This window comes from Hydra vulgaris, chromosome 08, assembly GCF_038396675.1.
Source record: "Hydra vulgaris chromosome 08, alternate assembly HydraT2T_AEP".
In the NCBI taxonomy this organism is placed as follows: Eukaryota; Metazoa; Cnidaria; class Hydrozoa; order Anthoathecata; family Hydridae; genus Hydra; species Hydra vulgaris.
In genome coordinates, this window is record NC_088927.1 from 45209216 (window position 1) to 45225246 (window position 16031).

The 16031-nt window shown below is 26.4% G+C and overlaps 1 protein-coding gene across 1 annotated transcript in view; it reads left to right on the top strand.

Moving 5' to 3' along the window:
* Positions 1 to 16031, top strand: part of LOC136083883 (outer membrane protein alpha-like) — a 51900-nt gene that overhangs the window by 19196 nt on the left and 16673 nt on the right. The window contains exons 6-9 of the mRNA XM_065803799.1: positions 3800 to 3898; positions 4076 to 4174; positions 15632 to 15730; positions 15908 to 16005. Coding sequence (XP_065659871.1) covers positions 3800 to 3898; positions 4076 to 4174; positions 15632 to 15730; positions 15908 to 16005 — 395 coding nt within the window. The remainder of the gene's footprint in view (positions 1 to 3799; positions 3899 to 4075; positions 4175 to 15631; positions 15731 to 15907; positions 16006 to 16031) is intronic.

The following is a 16031-nucleotide window of genomic DNA, read 5'->3' on the forward strand; positions in this document are numbered from 1 at the left end:
GCTTAAAAAAAATTTTTGAAGTCCTTAAACGTAGTTTAATTAACAGCGAGTTATCAGATTATTTTGCCAATATTTTTCTTTAATTAATACTGACATGGTGTTTTTACTAATAGAAAATCAAGTTTTCATTAAAGGATGTTTTAAACAAGCAAATGTGAAATTGTTAATAAAAATTTAATTAAACTTTACACTATATGCGTAATACAGCGTTGTCGCATTTTTAAATAAGCATTAGTATAACTTTTTAAGAATTTTTATAACATCAAGTTAATAAAATTAAGTATTTTACGTTAATGATATTATTAGTTTTTTTTTAATTTTTTTTGGTTTTCATTTAACAGTTTTTTCTAATAAAAATGGCGTTGGTACATAGTATATGAAGAACAGAGATATTTGCAAAGGATCGTACGATCCTGTCTCCGAGAACCGTTTAACAATTCAAAAATAATTAACCAATTATTTCAAGAAAATATAAAATGAAAGGTAAACACCGTTTAGGAAAGCCTTCATACAAGTAAAACAAGGTACCTAAAATTATAAAGCACTGTTTATGAAAACAATAAAAAATAAAATAAAATATTTTAAATTAGTAAATACCGTTTAAGAAAAACTTCATACATAATTGTTCGAAATTTTTCTTAAATTTTTTCTTGTGTTTTGAATAATAAAACTACTACATCATTGTATTTAATTTGTTACTTTAAAAACGAACAATCAAGAAAATCTAAATGTGAATTATTTATTTTTAGTTTATGTTTAATAGCTCGTTAACTTAAAAGCAAACGTCCATGTTTTTTCTGTACATCCGCCGGCGGGAGAAAAGTTCTTCCGCCGCTAAATTAGCGGCTGCAGCCAGTTGGGAGCGAGAAGCCGATAAAGGTAGCCGTTAAATAATTCTGCTTCCATAGTTAATTTAGAGGCGGTCACTATTGGGTTTTGCCATCATATTAACATTGGTCTCTAAATCATAAATAAAGCCTTAAAAAGATAACCTAAGGTGCGGCCACCAAAAGATAGGCGGAAGCAACTGGAGGTGGAAAAAAGAACATTTTGCCGCAAAACATTGATCGGGAGTCCAATGCCAACAGCTTCAGCCTTCCGGAAGCCCTTGGGCTGCATTAACAACTCTAGTTTCAAGTTAAAAGGCAATAATTTAGAGTGAGAAGTTAATGTTAAACGTATTATGTAGAAATAATATAGCACAAACATCTCATCCAAAACACAAATTTTGATTTTATATTGCGTTCAAAAAAGACATAAAAGACAATTTTGAGTTGTTTATTGCACACCATCTGCAAAATACTATTATCGGAACCACTCAAAATTGTATTGTTTAAAAGCGTTGTTTCAGAAGAGTTTGCTATTATATTTTCTTTTAAAACTATTGACTTTGAAGTTGAACTCACACAAATTGAAATTTTTTACAAACGATGTTTTAGCCAATAAATTTTATGTCGTTTAAGGAATAACCATTTTTACTTTTCCGTAAACAAATCAGTTTTCCATTTAATCAAAATATAGTTATAAATGGATCTTCAAAAGTCTTTTTGGAGTTATTAACAAAAGATTCCGTCAAAACGACTTAGTCATTATAACAGTTTCATGAATATTCATTTTTAAAAGTCTGCAGTTGTTCAATTAAACAAAAAATAATTTTCCAACTAACTAAAGATATCTAAAGATGCTTCAATATTTAAAAAAATAGTAAGAAAAAAAAGAATAAGGAGGTAAAACTAACGAATAGAAATTATAATTAAAATTTTTTAATAAATTGCAAAAAATATATTACATTAAACCAATTTGCAATACTAAAATTTACAGTTAGTTTTAAAATTAAAATTAAATTGTACTTTTACAAATGACTTCAAAAGCTTAAAATATAATTTTTTTTGTAACTTTTTATGACAAAACATATATTAAAATTGTTATTTTATAAGTAAATTGATGAGAATGAGTAAAATGATTAGAAAACAAAAATATGTTTCAAATACCTTTTGCTAAAAAAATTAACAAATCTAAACATTACCGATATTTTCTTCACATACAAGCCTGATATTATTATATCTTTTGCTAACTTTTACCGTGATATTATTACAATATTACAACGGCAACCATGCCTGTATTTATATAAATACGACGTAAAACATTACAATAGCTCATTTTGTAATAGAAGACTAGTAATAAAAAGCGAAACAAATGCAATGTCTTTCTATATAATGTTCTGTTTGTGTAAAAAAAATTTATAAATATATATAGATATGTATAGATACAAACATAAATAAACTTAAAAGTTTACTTTTCAATAACTTTAATAATTTCTGTTGCTGAAAAATCAGTTTTATTTAAATCTAAAACATGTTTTTCTTTTATTCTAACTACAAGAATTAAAAACTAAAAACTCCTTTTCCTCTGTTGTTTCTAAAAGTTTTTTAGCATAAACTTGGAGTATTCGAAGAAAACTGAAAAAATTTGTAATTTTGCCCAAATAAGTAAATGAATGTTGAAACACGTTAACAACTTTGTTTTGTCTATAACATCATTTGAAAATCTTTTGTTAACATTCTTCCGCTATACGGCTGTTGTGTTTTCATTTTCTCTAGTAAAAGTTAGGAAGGTTTTTTTACTTAGGAGTTGATATTTTTTAACACGGAGATTAAACTAATCTAAAAAACGCATAAGGTTTAATAAACCTTTTGCATTTCAAATAAGGCTTTGCAAATGCTACACTCTGTTAAAGCTGTGTTGGTCGAACTTGCTGTCTTCAAAAAACTCTAAATATTTTTACAAATATTTAAAAGTACGCAAGAAATTATGTAAAAAATTTTTGAACAAGGCAAATAATATAAAGCTGATATCTCCATATTTGTTTAAATCCGTAAGCTGTAATAACCACAAACATGCGAAACTTGTTTTTTGTTCAAAAATGAGAATTAACTTCTATTCTTAGCCATAAATATAAATCTATATAAAGTATAACTGATTTTGACTGTTTTATAAGTTTCGTTTTTAATTAAGGATCTATTTATGATTTTGTGGTAGTAGTTATAAGAAAATTTTACGAAGACTGACACATTCATATGGGATCATAACATGATAACAACTTAGTAAGAAACAATGAAAAACTATTGATAAAACGATTATATAATATTGAATTCGACTTTTATTTGAAAAGAAGAAATTCAAGTTTTTAGTCTAAAATTGAAATTGATTTAAAAAAGTCTTAATAACTGCTCATGTTTTAGTGTTATAAAAGTATCATATATTAATCTTACGAAGATGTTTTAAGAACACTTAAATGTTACTTAAAATCGTTGTCATATTATGATAAGATTATTAAAATAAACTTGCTTAAGACCAAACTCGGGAAGCAGTTTCTTTTGTCAAAAAATCGTTTTATTGATCTCATATAACTGTGTTTGCAATTTTTAAAACAAATGTTTTTTTTTAAGTATCAAAACTGTTTCAACATTATTTCAAGTTGTCAGGAATTATATTATATCTGATAAATCACTGTAATTGTCTGAAATAAAACTTTGTTTTTAAGACAACTTATTTAGCAAACTCATCAATTTTTAAAATATTTGATTATCGAAAAAACGCAGGTTTAAGAAAATGTTATTTTTTCGTATATTATTTGTGTTACCAAGAAGTTAGTTTGTTTAATTTTATGAAACATTTAAATTTTCTTAACTTTTAAATTTTACTCTTGCCTTTTCTTCTTTTTGATTCTATCGAATAAAACTTTGTGATTATTATGATCTTTTATAAAATAACAACACTTTTTTTAATTATGACGCAGGTAAAAGACTACGAAGAATATAAAAACTCTAGTAATAACGATATCACTACTAAACTAAATGCACTTGAAGACAAAATCAACTATTTAGCAAAGGAAATGGTAAGAGACCTTCGCTGAGTTAAAAATTAAACTAAACAACTTTTTTAAGAAATCAATTTTGACAACAACTACCTAATGGGATTCTAATTTTTAAGTTTTTTTTTAGTTTTATAATAAGTTTTTGAAGTTAGATTAGTCATGTAATAATATTAAAGTGATATTTTGTCTCTTATGCAGGAAACGAGTCAGGAGTATTACAAAAACTCAAATAATGAAGTAATAACTGAAAAACTCAAAGATATTGAAATCAAAGTAAATTCATGTGCAAGTGATGTGGTATATAAAAAATTAATAATTTTGTTATTTTAATCAAAACTTGTAGTTGTACCTTTTCAACAAAATTGAGGCAAATGTTTTTTTTTTTGCCGTTGAAAAACATACATTCCGTAATTTACTAACAAAATATAAATATAGCAGGGGCGAGAAGAAGACTAATATGTCTTATCACCAAGCCCCTTTATAAATTCCGTAAATATAAAGTTTAATTTTAAATCAAGAAACTTCGTTAAATTTATAAAATAAACAAATGCACAAAAGTGGTAAAATAATAAATAAAACATCTATAAAAAAAAAAAAAAAAAAAAAGTAAAAAGTTAGCTAGAAGAGCTATAGGCTTAACAAGAAACAAAAACAATAAAAATATATATATTAGGATATAAATAAATTTAACTCAGTTTTTTTCTAAAACTAATATACTTTTCATGTATTTGATAGATAAATCATAATGTAATTTCAGAAATAGTTTTGTAGTAAATCATTCTTTATTAATAGCTGTTTTAGTTTTGTCTTAAACTCATTAAGCATTCCTAGAGTTTTAAGTTCAGTTGAAAGTATTTTATTCCATGTCTTTGTTCCTTTTATTAAAATTAAAAAATTAGTTGCTGCATATTAACTTTTGGGCTGAATATATCTGTTATTTGAATATCTAGTTAGATATTTGTTTTCCTTTCATTTGAATAACGGGTTAAATATTTTTGGAATGATACTTTTATTAATTTTGAACATAAAAATTAGGAGATGATAAATATTTATTTGGTAGATATTTAGTATATTTAAGTTAATAAATAAGGGTCGAGAGGGTGTATAGCGGTATTTATTGGATATAATTCTGATAGCATGTTTTTGCATATTAAAGAGTTTTTTTAATTTATTTTTATTGGTACTACACCATGAAATATAAGAGTTTTAAACAACTTAGATTTAAAAATGGTTTTGCCCTATATAGCATGCCGATGTTCCTTGATATTTTACCTTCAATATATTTTATCTGACATCTCCAAGTTACATTTTCGTCGAGAAGTACGCCTAGAAATTTTAAAGATACCTCTCTTTTTATTTCATTATTGTTAATACAAAGATTTGGAAGTTTCAATGGAATTATGTCTCTTTCATGATAGCGATGGAAAAAAGTATATTTTGTTTTTATTACATTTAGAGATAGTTTGTTTGCTCTAAACCATTTAGAAAGATATTGAAGTTCAATGTTTACAGTTTTAAATAAGATTTTTATGTCATTGTGAGCATAAAATAGATTAGTATCATCTGCAAACAAGATTGAGTCTAATATATTACAAGATTTACTTAAGTTGTTGATATATATTAGAAATAAGAGCGGTCCTAATATAGAGCCTTGAGGTACTCCACAAGTTATATTCATATTGTTAGTTTTACTGCAATTATGAGAAATGTATTGCTGTCTATTTGACAGGTAGCTTTTAAACCATTTAAAGTTCGAGTGTTTAATACCATAGTTTTTTAGTTTGGTTAATAAAATATTATGACTTAAAGTGTCAAAAGCCTTACTGAGATCAATATACACGCCTAAAGTATATTTATTTTCATCAAAAGATTTCAGAATATCGTGAACAGGATAGGCAATTGCCTGATCAGTGGAGTGACCTTTTTTGAATCCGAATTATTTATTATAAGGGATGTTATTAATATCTAAGAAATGGTACAATCTTTTATACATAATATGTTCTAGTATTTTTGAAAAACATGGTAGTATTGAAATAGGTCTGTAATTTGCGACACAAGTAGCATCTCCAGATTTTAGAACTGGTATCACCCTGGCCACTTTTAGTTTGTCAGGAAAGATACCTTGTACTAAAGAAAGACTGAAAATGTGCAAAAGTGGAGTTTTTAAATAAAATATTAATTTAATTATTATATTGCTACTTACATCATCAACTCCATTACCGTTATTTGATTTTAATAAATTTACAGCGTCAAGTAGTTCTTGTTCAGATAACTTATTATTTTTTCATAAGATCATTATTAGAGGTCAAATATGACTCGAAGCTAGTTTCGTTGTTTTTTACTTTAGAAGCCAAACTCGGGCCTGTATTAACAAACTCATGATTGAAAGAATTAGAAATTAACGTTTCATTAGTAATTTCACAATTATTTATAATGAGTTTTTTGGGAAGTTCATTAGCGCCTATGTTTTTTTTTCCTATCACCTCTTTCATTATGCGCCACATTAATTGTGCATCATTTTTGCAGTTATGTAATTGGTTGGTATAATACTGTTTATTCGAATACTTAAAAACTGTCTCGAAAAGACGTTTGTAATTTTTATATTTTGTTTCATTTTTATAAGTTCTTTTTTTTATAAATTTTTCGTACAAACCTTTTTTTTCTGTGATGACTTTATTATTCCCGCCGTTATCCATTGTTTTATACCTATTATAAGAAAAATTAATTGTCTTTTTTTTTTCAGGCACAAATGTTTTTCATTACTATATTGTTTATGCATGATATGGGTTAGGAACCTTTTAAAATATTAATCAATAAGACAATGACAAAAAAAATACATACTAGAATACAAAATAGACGCTTTAGGAAATGTAGTGTCAAGAAAAATGCTTCAATAACATATGTTTAACATTAATACAAACTTAAAATAATATCAGATTTAATTGGTTATGTAACTCTCAAATATAATCCATTTGTTAACAGCCAAATAATAACTAATAAGCAAAACAGGAGAAAAAACAAATAAAGTAAAAAATGACTTTAAAATATGAAATAAAAAATATTTGGAAGCATTTTTTTTACAATTTTATCAAACAAACTATTTTGTTATAAAAAGAAACAAAAGATTTTCTTTTGTTGATAATAATAATAATTAAAATGCTGTTGAGATAGAGCGCCAAGCAATGTCTATGACAGCCAACACAGTAGATTTCATTTAATTTAGCTGCAACCTGTTTTTCTTGTTCAATTTTATCTGCAAGTCAACCAGCTCAAGTTTGGATTTAAACTCTTTGACTGATGAAATTTCCACTACCGATTTGTGTAAAATATTTCATCCAAAGACAACACTGTTTGTGAAGAAGTGTTGTCTACTTAAACAATATTTACCAAACTCTGATTTAGCGCTATGTTCATTACCTCTAGCGTTGGTTGATGAAGCTGTTGTATTGATTGAATAAATTTGTATCTGGACTTTCTTCATATAAATAGATTCAAAACAATTTTATAACTTCTATTGCTGTATAAGGTCATCTCTTTGTCTTAGAACTTCTAATGTTGTTAATACTAAAACTTATAGTCTTTGCTTATGTTCCAGATGTCTTAATTCTGGTATTAATTTGGTTGCTCGCCTTTGAACTTTTTCAAGTTCTTTGATACTTTTTTTATAAAAAGGATTCCAAGCTTAAATTGCAAACTCTAAATGAGGTTTAAAGTACGTAAAGTTAGATTGTGCTTTTAACATTGAGTTCAAAAGCCTTAAATATAATTACATTTTTGTAACTATTTATGCCGAAATAAGTCTGCAAAAATTTATTTGTTTAAGTTAACCCAGCAAGCACAATGACGTCGGTACAACGTCGTTTTGAAGTCGCGAGGTTGTTCGTTTTGACGTCGCTGTAAAGTCGTAAAGTGTAACACTTTTACGACGCCTATCCAAGGTGAAAAATAGACGTCAATGCGACGTCGCAAAAAGAATATACAGGATATCGGTTATTGGTCGGAAAACCGACTAAATATGCCTCTTGTTTTTACATACAATTTTTCGATTTTTTTTTAAAAAATGTTTTATTTATTTAAACAACTTCTTTAAAGAATTGAACATATGTTGTAACATGTGTAACATGTTCAAAAACTTAACTTTTTTAAAGCGCCAAAATATTACCAATTACAGTTTCTTTTACCAATTACACTTTTATTTACATAAAAGAAAGGCCACGATAAAGTCTCAAATGAAAATATAATGCAGGTGCTTGAATTTTTTTTTCAAAATTCAAAACTATACATCTTTTTTTTTTTTCTGGAACGTATTTTAACACGTTTTTCACTGAATCTACTTTCACTGAACTTTAGTTGTCGCGTGATTTGACAACACACTCGCTAAAAAAATGAAATATGTTAAAACACTTTAAAGTTATTTTTACTCGTTTTATAGAATACCAATCTTAAATATAAATATATCAATATAAACTCACCAACAACCACACTACATATCTTTGTCTCTTTAAATGATAACTTTTTTTGCTAGTGTCTATTTGTTACAAGCATATTAAAAAGTGACATTACAGAGTTGGACATTAACGTAAATTTAAAAAAATTATCAGAACTGTAAATAAAAAACTCTCATAAAATAAGAAACTTAAATAAAATAATTGTTTTTGCGCAATGGAGTAAATTGTTACTTAATTTGTCGAAATCTTAAAAAAAAATTTTTTTAAACAGGTTTAACAAACAAATAATTTTTAACTTTTTAAGGCCTCGAATTCGACCTGCTAAATTCCAATTTTTATAGGCAACTTTTTGAATTCAAGTATGAACTTTAGGCTATCAAGTTCGAATTTTTATAGTCAACCTTGTAACCTGTTCAAATATAAATTCAAAAACATTTAATTTGATTTTTATTCCATATTATTGTCTATCAGTTAGTTAATCCATTAATATAGAATACGACGCTATATAAGCCTGGAAAACATATCAATGTATATTGTTGTGTACCTTTTCATGACATTTCTCACATTTTCCCGTACTGTCTTGCCACCGACCATTTTTAACTGACCAACCTAAAATATATATATTTGCTTATACATATTTAAATAACATTTAAACATAAACTAACATTAATAACTTCGAAGCTAGAGGGGTTCTAATTGTTAACTTTATACTTAATTAATATCAAACGGACATGTTGGTAGCACTTTTTACAAAGGCATTATTAAAGATTTCACACAAAAAAAAATTTATTGTAGTAAATAGGGTATTTATGAAAAAGAACTCCCTAAAACAATTCACCATAAATGAAAAAAAGTCTTTTTTTGATAAAGACTCCTCTAGTTCTTTGAATTTATCCATGTTATCAATTTTTTCCACATGTTTTGTACAATCATTATTTGTTTGGTGAACTTGATTCTCCAATAGATCAACGATACAAGTTAAAAGAGGTATTGTCTTTTTTGAAATCCTAAAATTACATATAAAAAATCCAAATATTAAATTTTGTGTCACTTATTAACAGTATATAAATTACATAATATTTACATTTAAGAAAATGTCAGTTTAAAATAAAAAGTAATGGTATAGAGCAAAAGTTTATTTTCAAAATTGAATCTATGAGACAATTTTCGTCATAAAGAAATTGTGTCTTCCTTCATATACCATTTCTTTAAATTAAGTAAACTTAATAAAAGTAACTTAGATAATTATATTGGCAAAACTGACATTAAACAGTTAACCAAATCTCTCTGTGTTTTCTAGATGAATTCGATAGACAATTTTAATCAATAAAACTTAAAGAAAACTTTTTTAACTTACGTGCTTCATCCATTGGGAAATTACCATTCATACATCGAACCAGTTTCTTCGCTTTGGATTTGACTTTGAAACACTGATTGGGAATGATTATTCTGTGAATTTGAGTATGATCTAGAACTTTCATAGGTGAAAGGGAGCGAGATTTTGATCTTGGCTTGCGAATAGGCGAAAGTGAACATGAATTTGATCCAGACATTAGGACTGGTGAAAGTGAGAGCGAACATGGCCTGCTTTTGGAGACAGGTGATCGAGAACATAATGTTAACTTATGGCTAGGTGATAGTGACGCAGAACTTATTGGTGATAAATAATCAGAAGAACAACTTTTACAAGATGTTGATTGTGAATACGATTCTTGTTTTAAAATAGATTTTCTTGACAAAGAAATTTTCGGTGACATAATATTTTCCGTGGGTTTTTTAGGCAATTCCATTACTATAATATTATCAATAAATTTATTAACAAAGAAAAAACAATATTTTTAATATTGCAATTAACATTAGGTTGCAAAAACCATTTAAATAAAAATCCAAAATCCTAATTCAAAATGTTTGTCTTACTGTTAAAATCAATATCCTTTTTTCATTCACTGCACTCTCTTTCGCTTGATGAGGACATAAAATTGTTTCCAGAAACATATTCACTCAAATCTTTTTCATCTAAAAGTTTTAATAAGTAGAAGAAAAATTATAATTAAAAGAGAACAAATCCGGAAAAACAAAATCATTACCTCGTATTTTATTTTTTAAATTTCAAATTTCTTCCAAATAACTTCATTGGGAATTGCCTTTGTATATTTTTCATGTTTTCGAGAAGGAGGCCAAAACAACCATTACTCATCTAAGGAAATCCAATGAAATGGAACAACTGTTTCTGTCTTCCTATTTTTTCCCAGTTTGATTTTGCTTAAAGTTACAATTAATGCCCATAAATCTTTCATTGACATCTTTTTATTTTTGTACTTATTTGTAATAGTATTATAATATTATATTATAATAGTTTTTGTTTAAAAAACTGTTTAAACGATTAATTATTTATATTAATTTAAATTATAATTATTAATTTATATTATATTAAATATATATTAATTTCTTTTAATAACAATTAATTGTTTTAAGAAAATTTTTGGCTATAAAACAACTTTAGTTTTACAAAACATGTTAAAAGTAACATATTTTACTATAAATAATTTAACAAATAATAGTTTTCATTAATATACTTTATTATCAATGTTTAAATAAATGAAACAATTTTTTTTTTATATTTATAAATATTTAAATAACTATATCAAAATCTTACAACAATACAGACAATCACCAAATAGGTAAATTTTTAAAAATTCAATTTTTTTGATGTTTAACATTGTAAAATATATATTAAGTATATTGTTATTTGATCTAATACTTCACAAAGGTACAAAAAACTTTTCAAAGTTTATTATTTAGTTAAAGAGTGGGTTGAAAATAAATTTTATATGTCATGACACAAACATGACAAGACAAACCCTTCTTTATAAGCTAGACATACTGCTTTTCTTTGAAAGTGTTTTTTACTTAGACAAACATGTTTCAAGTGAGTTTTTATATCTCTAACAAAAAAATGTTAAAGATTTTAGAGTCACATGGATCTGTAAAAGCGCTTTTGTAAACACAACTTTTTAATACAACACAGTTAAATTGATCGTTGTCTAATTTTCCAATAATCTGGGCTAATTCGCCTGTGTATAGGAGAAACCAAGAGTCTTTAAATTTAGGAGTATAAATAATAAATAATTCTATGTGATTTAGCATACTGATTACAACTTATTTCAAGATTTTCAAGCTCTGAAAATCTTTTTAAAACTTGAGATAATGGACTTTGAGGTTTGCGAATGAACTTTTTAATTACTTGCAAATAGTTTTCAAATTGGAAAGAAGAGATTTCATCTAAGAAACAGTTAAAAAAGCTAGCATTTTCATGTAAATGAGTTAGGCTGTGTACATTATACACAGAAAAGTAGGACCATAAAATTCTTCTGATTTAACTACAAAGAAATTCAACAAATCTTTTGCATATTAAAGATGATTATTTCGGACAATCGCATTAAAATCTAGAAAAATTCTCATTGCTAGAGTTAAAAAGAAAGAAAATGCTGATAACGTTCAGGAGTAAAAGCATCTTTTAAAACTAAAAAGCCAGTATATAACAAAAATTGCCTAAACTCAGTGGCTTTCCACCTCTTTACTTCATGCAAACTTCTTAATAGACGAGCAAATTCAGATGGAAATTTACCACTAAACTTTAACAAATTTTCTGAAATATTCAACAATTGAGCAGAACCCAATCTATATGGGAAAGGCCCTTCGGTTAGAAAAATAAGAATTCGCTTAACAACACCAAGACATACTAAATGCATATAATCCAAGACAAAACCATCAACACAATTAACATTAAAACCTATTAATATGCTACGGCTTACTTGATGTGTATTCGAATAGAAATACTGTTTGAATAACTTATTAGTACGAGGCACACAATTTGTAGTATTTAAAATCATTCTAAACGACTCGTACTTACCTTTAATTTCACATCTTTCACAACTAAAATAACCTGTATGACCTTTAACATATTTTAGATATTGCCTAGCAGGAGCATCAAAAATAAATGCACGGATTTCAACCAACAAATTAGCTCCATCTTTATCATAACCACATGCTTTTAAATTCGCAAACTAAATTAAAAAATCATATAAGAAATCATTTAAATTGGTTGGTTTTTGGCTACCATAGAAAATTGCAACAATAAATAGTGTAAACTTACTAAACTGGCAAAGTATAGGCCAAAATTGAGAGTTTGAAGATTTATGCAATGGCGCACCATCAATATTTACAAGTAAAGATATGATGTTGTTCTCAACTAGTAATAAAGGATTTTCTCTGAAAGTTTGACTAATACCATTACTTAACCCTAAATAGATATACTCCCGACCACATTTTTTTTCTGTCAAAACACAGCGTTGAGTCTTTAATAAAGTACAAGAAGATTTGGGCAAAGCTGCATTTCCATACCATCTTAAAAGAAAAAGCAGCTCAGTACTTGCTGTGTGAGTAATTCTATTTTTAATCAACCATTTTTTTAAATTTAAAATAAAATATGTTTCTTTAGGGTCAATCGCACTATTTCTCTCATCTATTTTTATTTTATTTTCGTCGCTTCTTGAAGAAGAACCAAATTTATTGAAAGAATCGATCTGATTAGAAGTATTAAGTTCGCTAGAAGAGTAGTATTGATTGGAAGAATCAAGTCGATTGGAAGAATCAAGTTCATTGGATAAATCAAAACGAATAGAAGAATCAAGCTGGCTCAAAGACTCTAGTTGATTTAAATGATTACTACAATTTAAAGAACCAAGCTGAGTGGATGAACCTTCTATGTGGCATAGTTTTTGTTTGCTCGTATCATTTTTTTCCACTTCAAACGTTTTTTCAGAAAAATCTTCATTTTTGTCACTCTCGTATAGAAATTGTCTTAACAAATTTTCTTTTCTTCTCCATTTTTTTATATATTCTTTTCTGCTCATTTTCTTAATTTCTTTTTAAAATTAGCTTCTATTATAGTTTCGGTCCTGGACGCAACAGTTAATCAAAAAAAAAAAAAAAAATCTGATTATTGTCTTTTTTTTATTAGACATCGTCAAACTGACGTCGCTACGACATCTGAACAAGGGTCTTTAAAACACGTCGTGGATACAACGTCCTAGCGACGTCCTTACAACGTCGTCCAACATTATAACTTAAAAATATCCTATTTACAACGTCGTTACGATGTCGTGTGCTTGCTAGGAATTCTTTTACGGTATTTGTTTTAAATTGACTTTTTTTATAGAATCCTTTACCAGGAAGATAAATTAAACTAGCTAAAAAGATAAGAAAACAAATGAATGATTCAAATACCTTTTGTTAAAAATATGACAAATCTAAACATTACCGATATTTTCTTCACATACAAGCCTGATATTATTATATCTTTTGCTAACTTTTACCGTGATATTATTACAATATTACAACGGCAACCATGCCTGTATTTATATAAATACGACGTAAAACATTACAATAGCTCATTTTGTAATAGAAGACTAGTAATAAAAAGCGAAACAAATGCAATGTCTTTCTATATAATGTTCTGTTTGTGTAAAAAAAATTTATAAATATATATAGATATGTATAGATACAAACATAAATAAACTTAAAAGTTTACTTTTCAATAACTTTAATAATTTCTGTTGCTGAAAAATCAGTTTTATTTAAATCTAAAACATGTTTTTCTTTTATTCTAACTACAAGAATTAAAAACTAAAAACTCCTTTTCCTCTGTTGTTTCTAAAAGTTTTTTAGCATAAACTTGGAGTATTCGAAGAAAACTGAAAAAATTTGTAATTTTGCCCAAATAAGTAAATGAATGTTGAAACACGTTAACAACTTTGTTTTGTCTATAACATCATTTGAAAATCTTTTGTTAACATTCTTCCGCTATACGGCTGTTGTGTTTTCATTTTCTCTAGTAAAAGTTAGGAAGGTTTTTTTACTTAGGAGTTGATATTTTTTAACACGGAGATTAAACTAATCTAAAAAACGCATAAGGTTTAATAAACCTTTTGCATTTCAAATAAGGCTTTGCAAATGCTACACTCTGTTAAAGCTGTGTTGGTCGAACTTGCTGTCTTCAAAAAACTCTAAATATTTTTACAAATATTTAAAAGTACGCAAGAAATTATGTAAAAAATTTTTGAACAAGGCAAATAATATAAAGCTGATATCTCCATATTTGTTTAAATCCGTAAGCATTACAGCTTACGGATTTAAACATGCGAAACTTGTTTTTTGTTCAAAAATGAGAATTAACTTCTATTCTTAGCCATAAATATAAATCTATATAAAGTATAACTGATTTTGACTGTTTTATAAGTTTCGTTTTTAATTAAGGATCTATTTATGATTTTGTGGTAGTAGTTATAAGAAAATTTTACGAAGACTGACACATTCATATGGGATCATAACATGATAACAACTTAGTAAGAAACAATGAAAAACTATTGATAAAACGATTATATAATATTGAATTCGACTTTTATTTGAAAAGAAGAAATTCAAGTTTTTAGTCTAAAATTGAAATTGATTTAAAAAAGTCTTAATAACTGCTCATGTTTTAGTGTTATAAAAGTATCATATATTAATCTTACGAAGATGTTTTAAGAACACTTAAATGTTACTTAAAATCGTTGTCATATTATGATAAGATTATTAAAATAAACTTGCTTAAGACCAAACTCGGGAAGCAGTTTCTTTTGTCAAAAAATCGTTTTATTGATCTCATATAACTGTGTTTGCAATTTTTAAAACAAATGTTTTTTTTTAAGTATCAAAACTGTTTCAACATTATTTCAAGTTGTCAGGAATTATATTATATCTGATAAATCAACTGTAATTGTCTGAAATAAAACTTTGTTTTTAAGACAACTTATTTAGCAAACTCATCAATTTTTAAAATATTTGATTATCGAAAAAACGCAGGTTTAAGAAAATGTTATTTTTTCGTATATTATTTGTGTTACCAAGAAGTTAGTTTGTTTAATTTTATGAAACATTTAAAGTTTAGTTTGCATTTTGGTAAATGTTTATCGGTATTTTTTTGTTTTGCAGGAAATGAGTCGAGGCCAATACAAAACGATTAACAATGATAAAATAACTATGAAAATGAAAGAACTTGAAAACAAAATTGATTTCGTTAAAATGGATGTAGTGAGAAAAACTTTCTCTACATTTTTGAATAAAACAAAATTGAAATAAAAACACAAAGAATAACTTTTAAATTTTACTCTTGCCTTTTCTTCTTTTTGATTCTATCGAATAAAACTTTGTGATTATTATGATCTTTTATAAAAAAACAACACTTTTTTTAATTATGACGCAGGTAAAAGACTACGAAGAATATAAAAACTCTAGTAATAACGATATCACTACTAAACTAAATGCACTTGAAGACAAAATCAACTATTTAGCAAAGGAAATGGTAAGAGACCTTCGCTGAGTTAAAAATTAAACTAAACAACTTTTTTAAGAATTCAATTTTGACAACAACTACCTAATGGGATTCTAATTTTTAAGTTTGTTTTTAGTTTTATAATAAGTTTTTGAAGTTAGATTAGTCATGTAATAATATTAAAGTGATATTTTGTCTCTTATGCAGGAAACGAGTCAGGAGTATTACAAAAACTCAAATAATGAAGTAATAACTGAAAAACTCAAAGATATTGAAATCAAAGTAAATTCATGTGCAAGTGATGTGATATATAAAGAATTAATAATTTTGT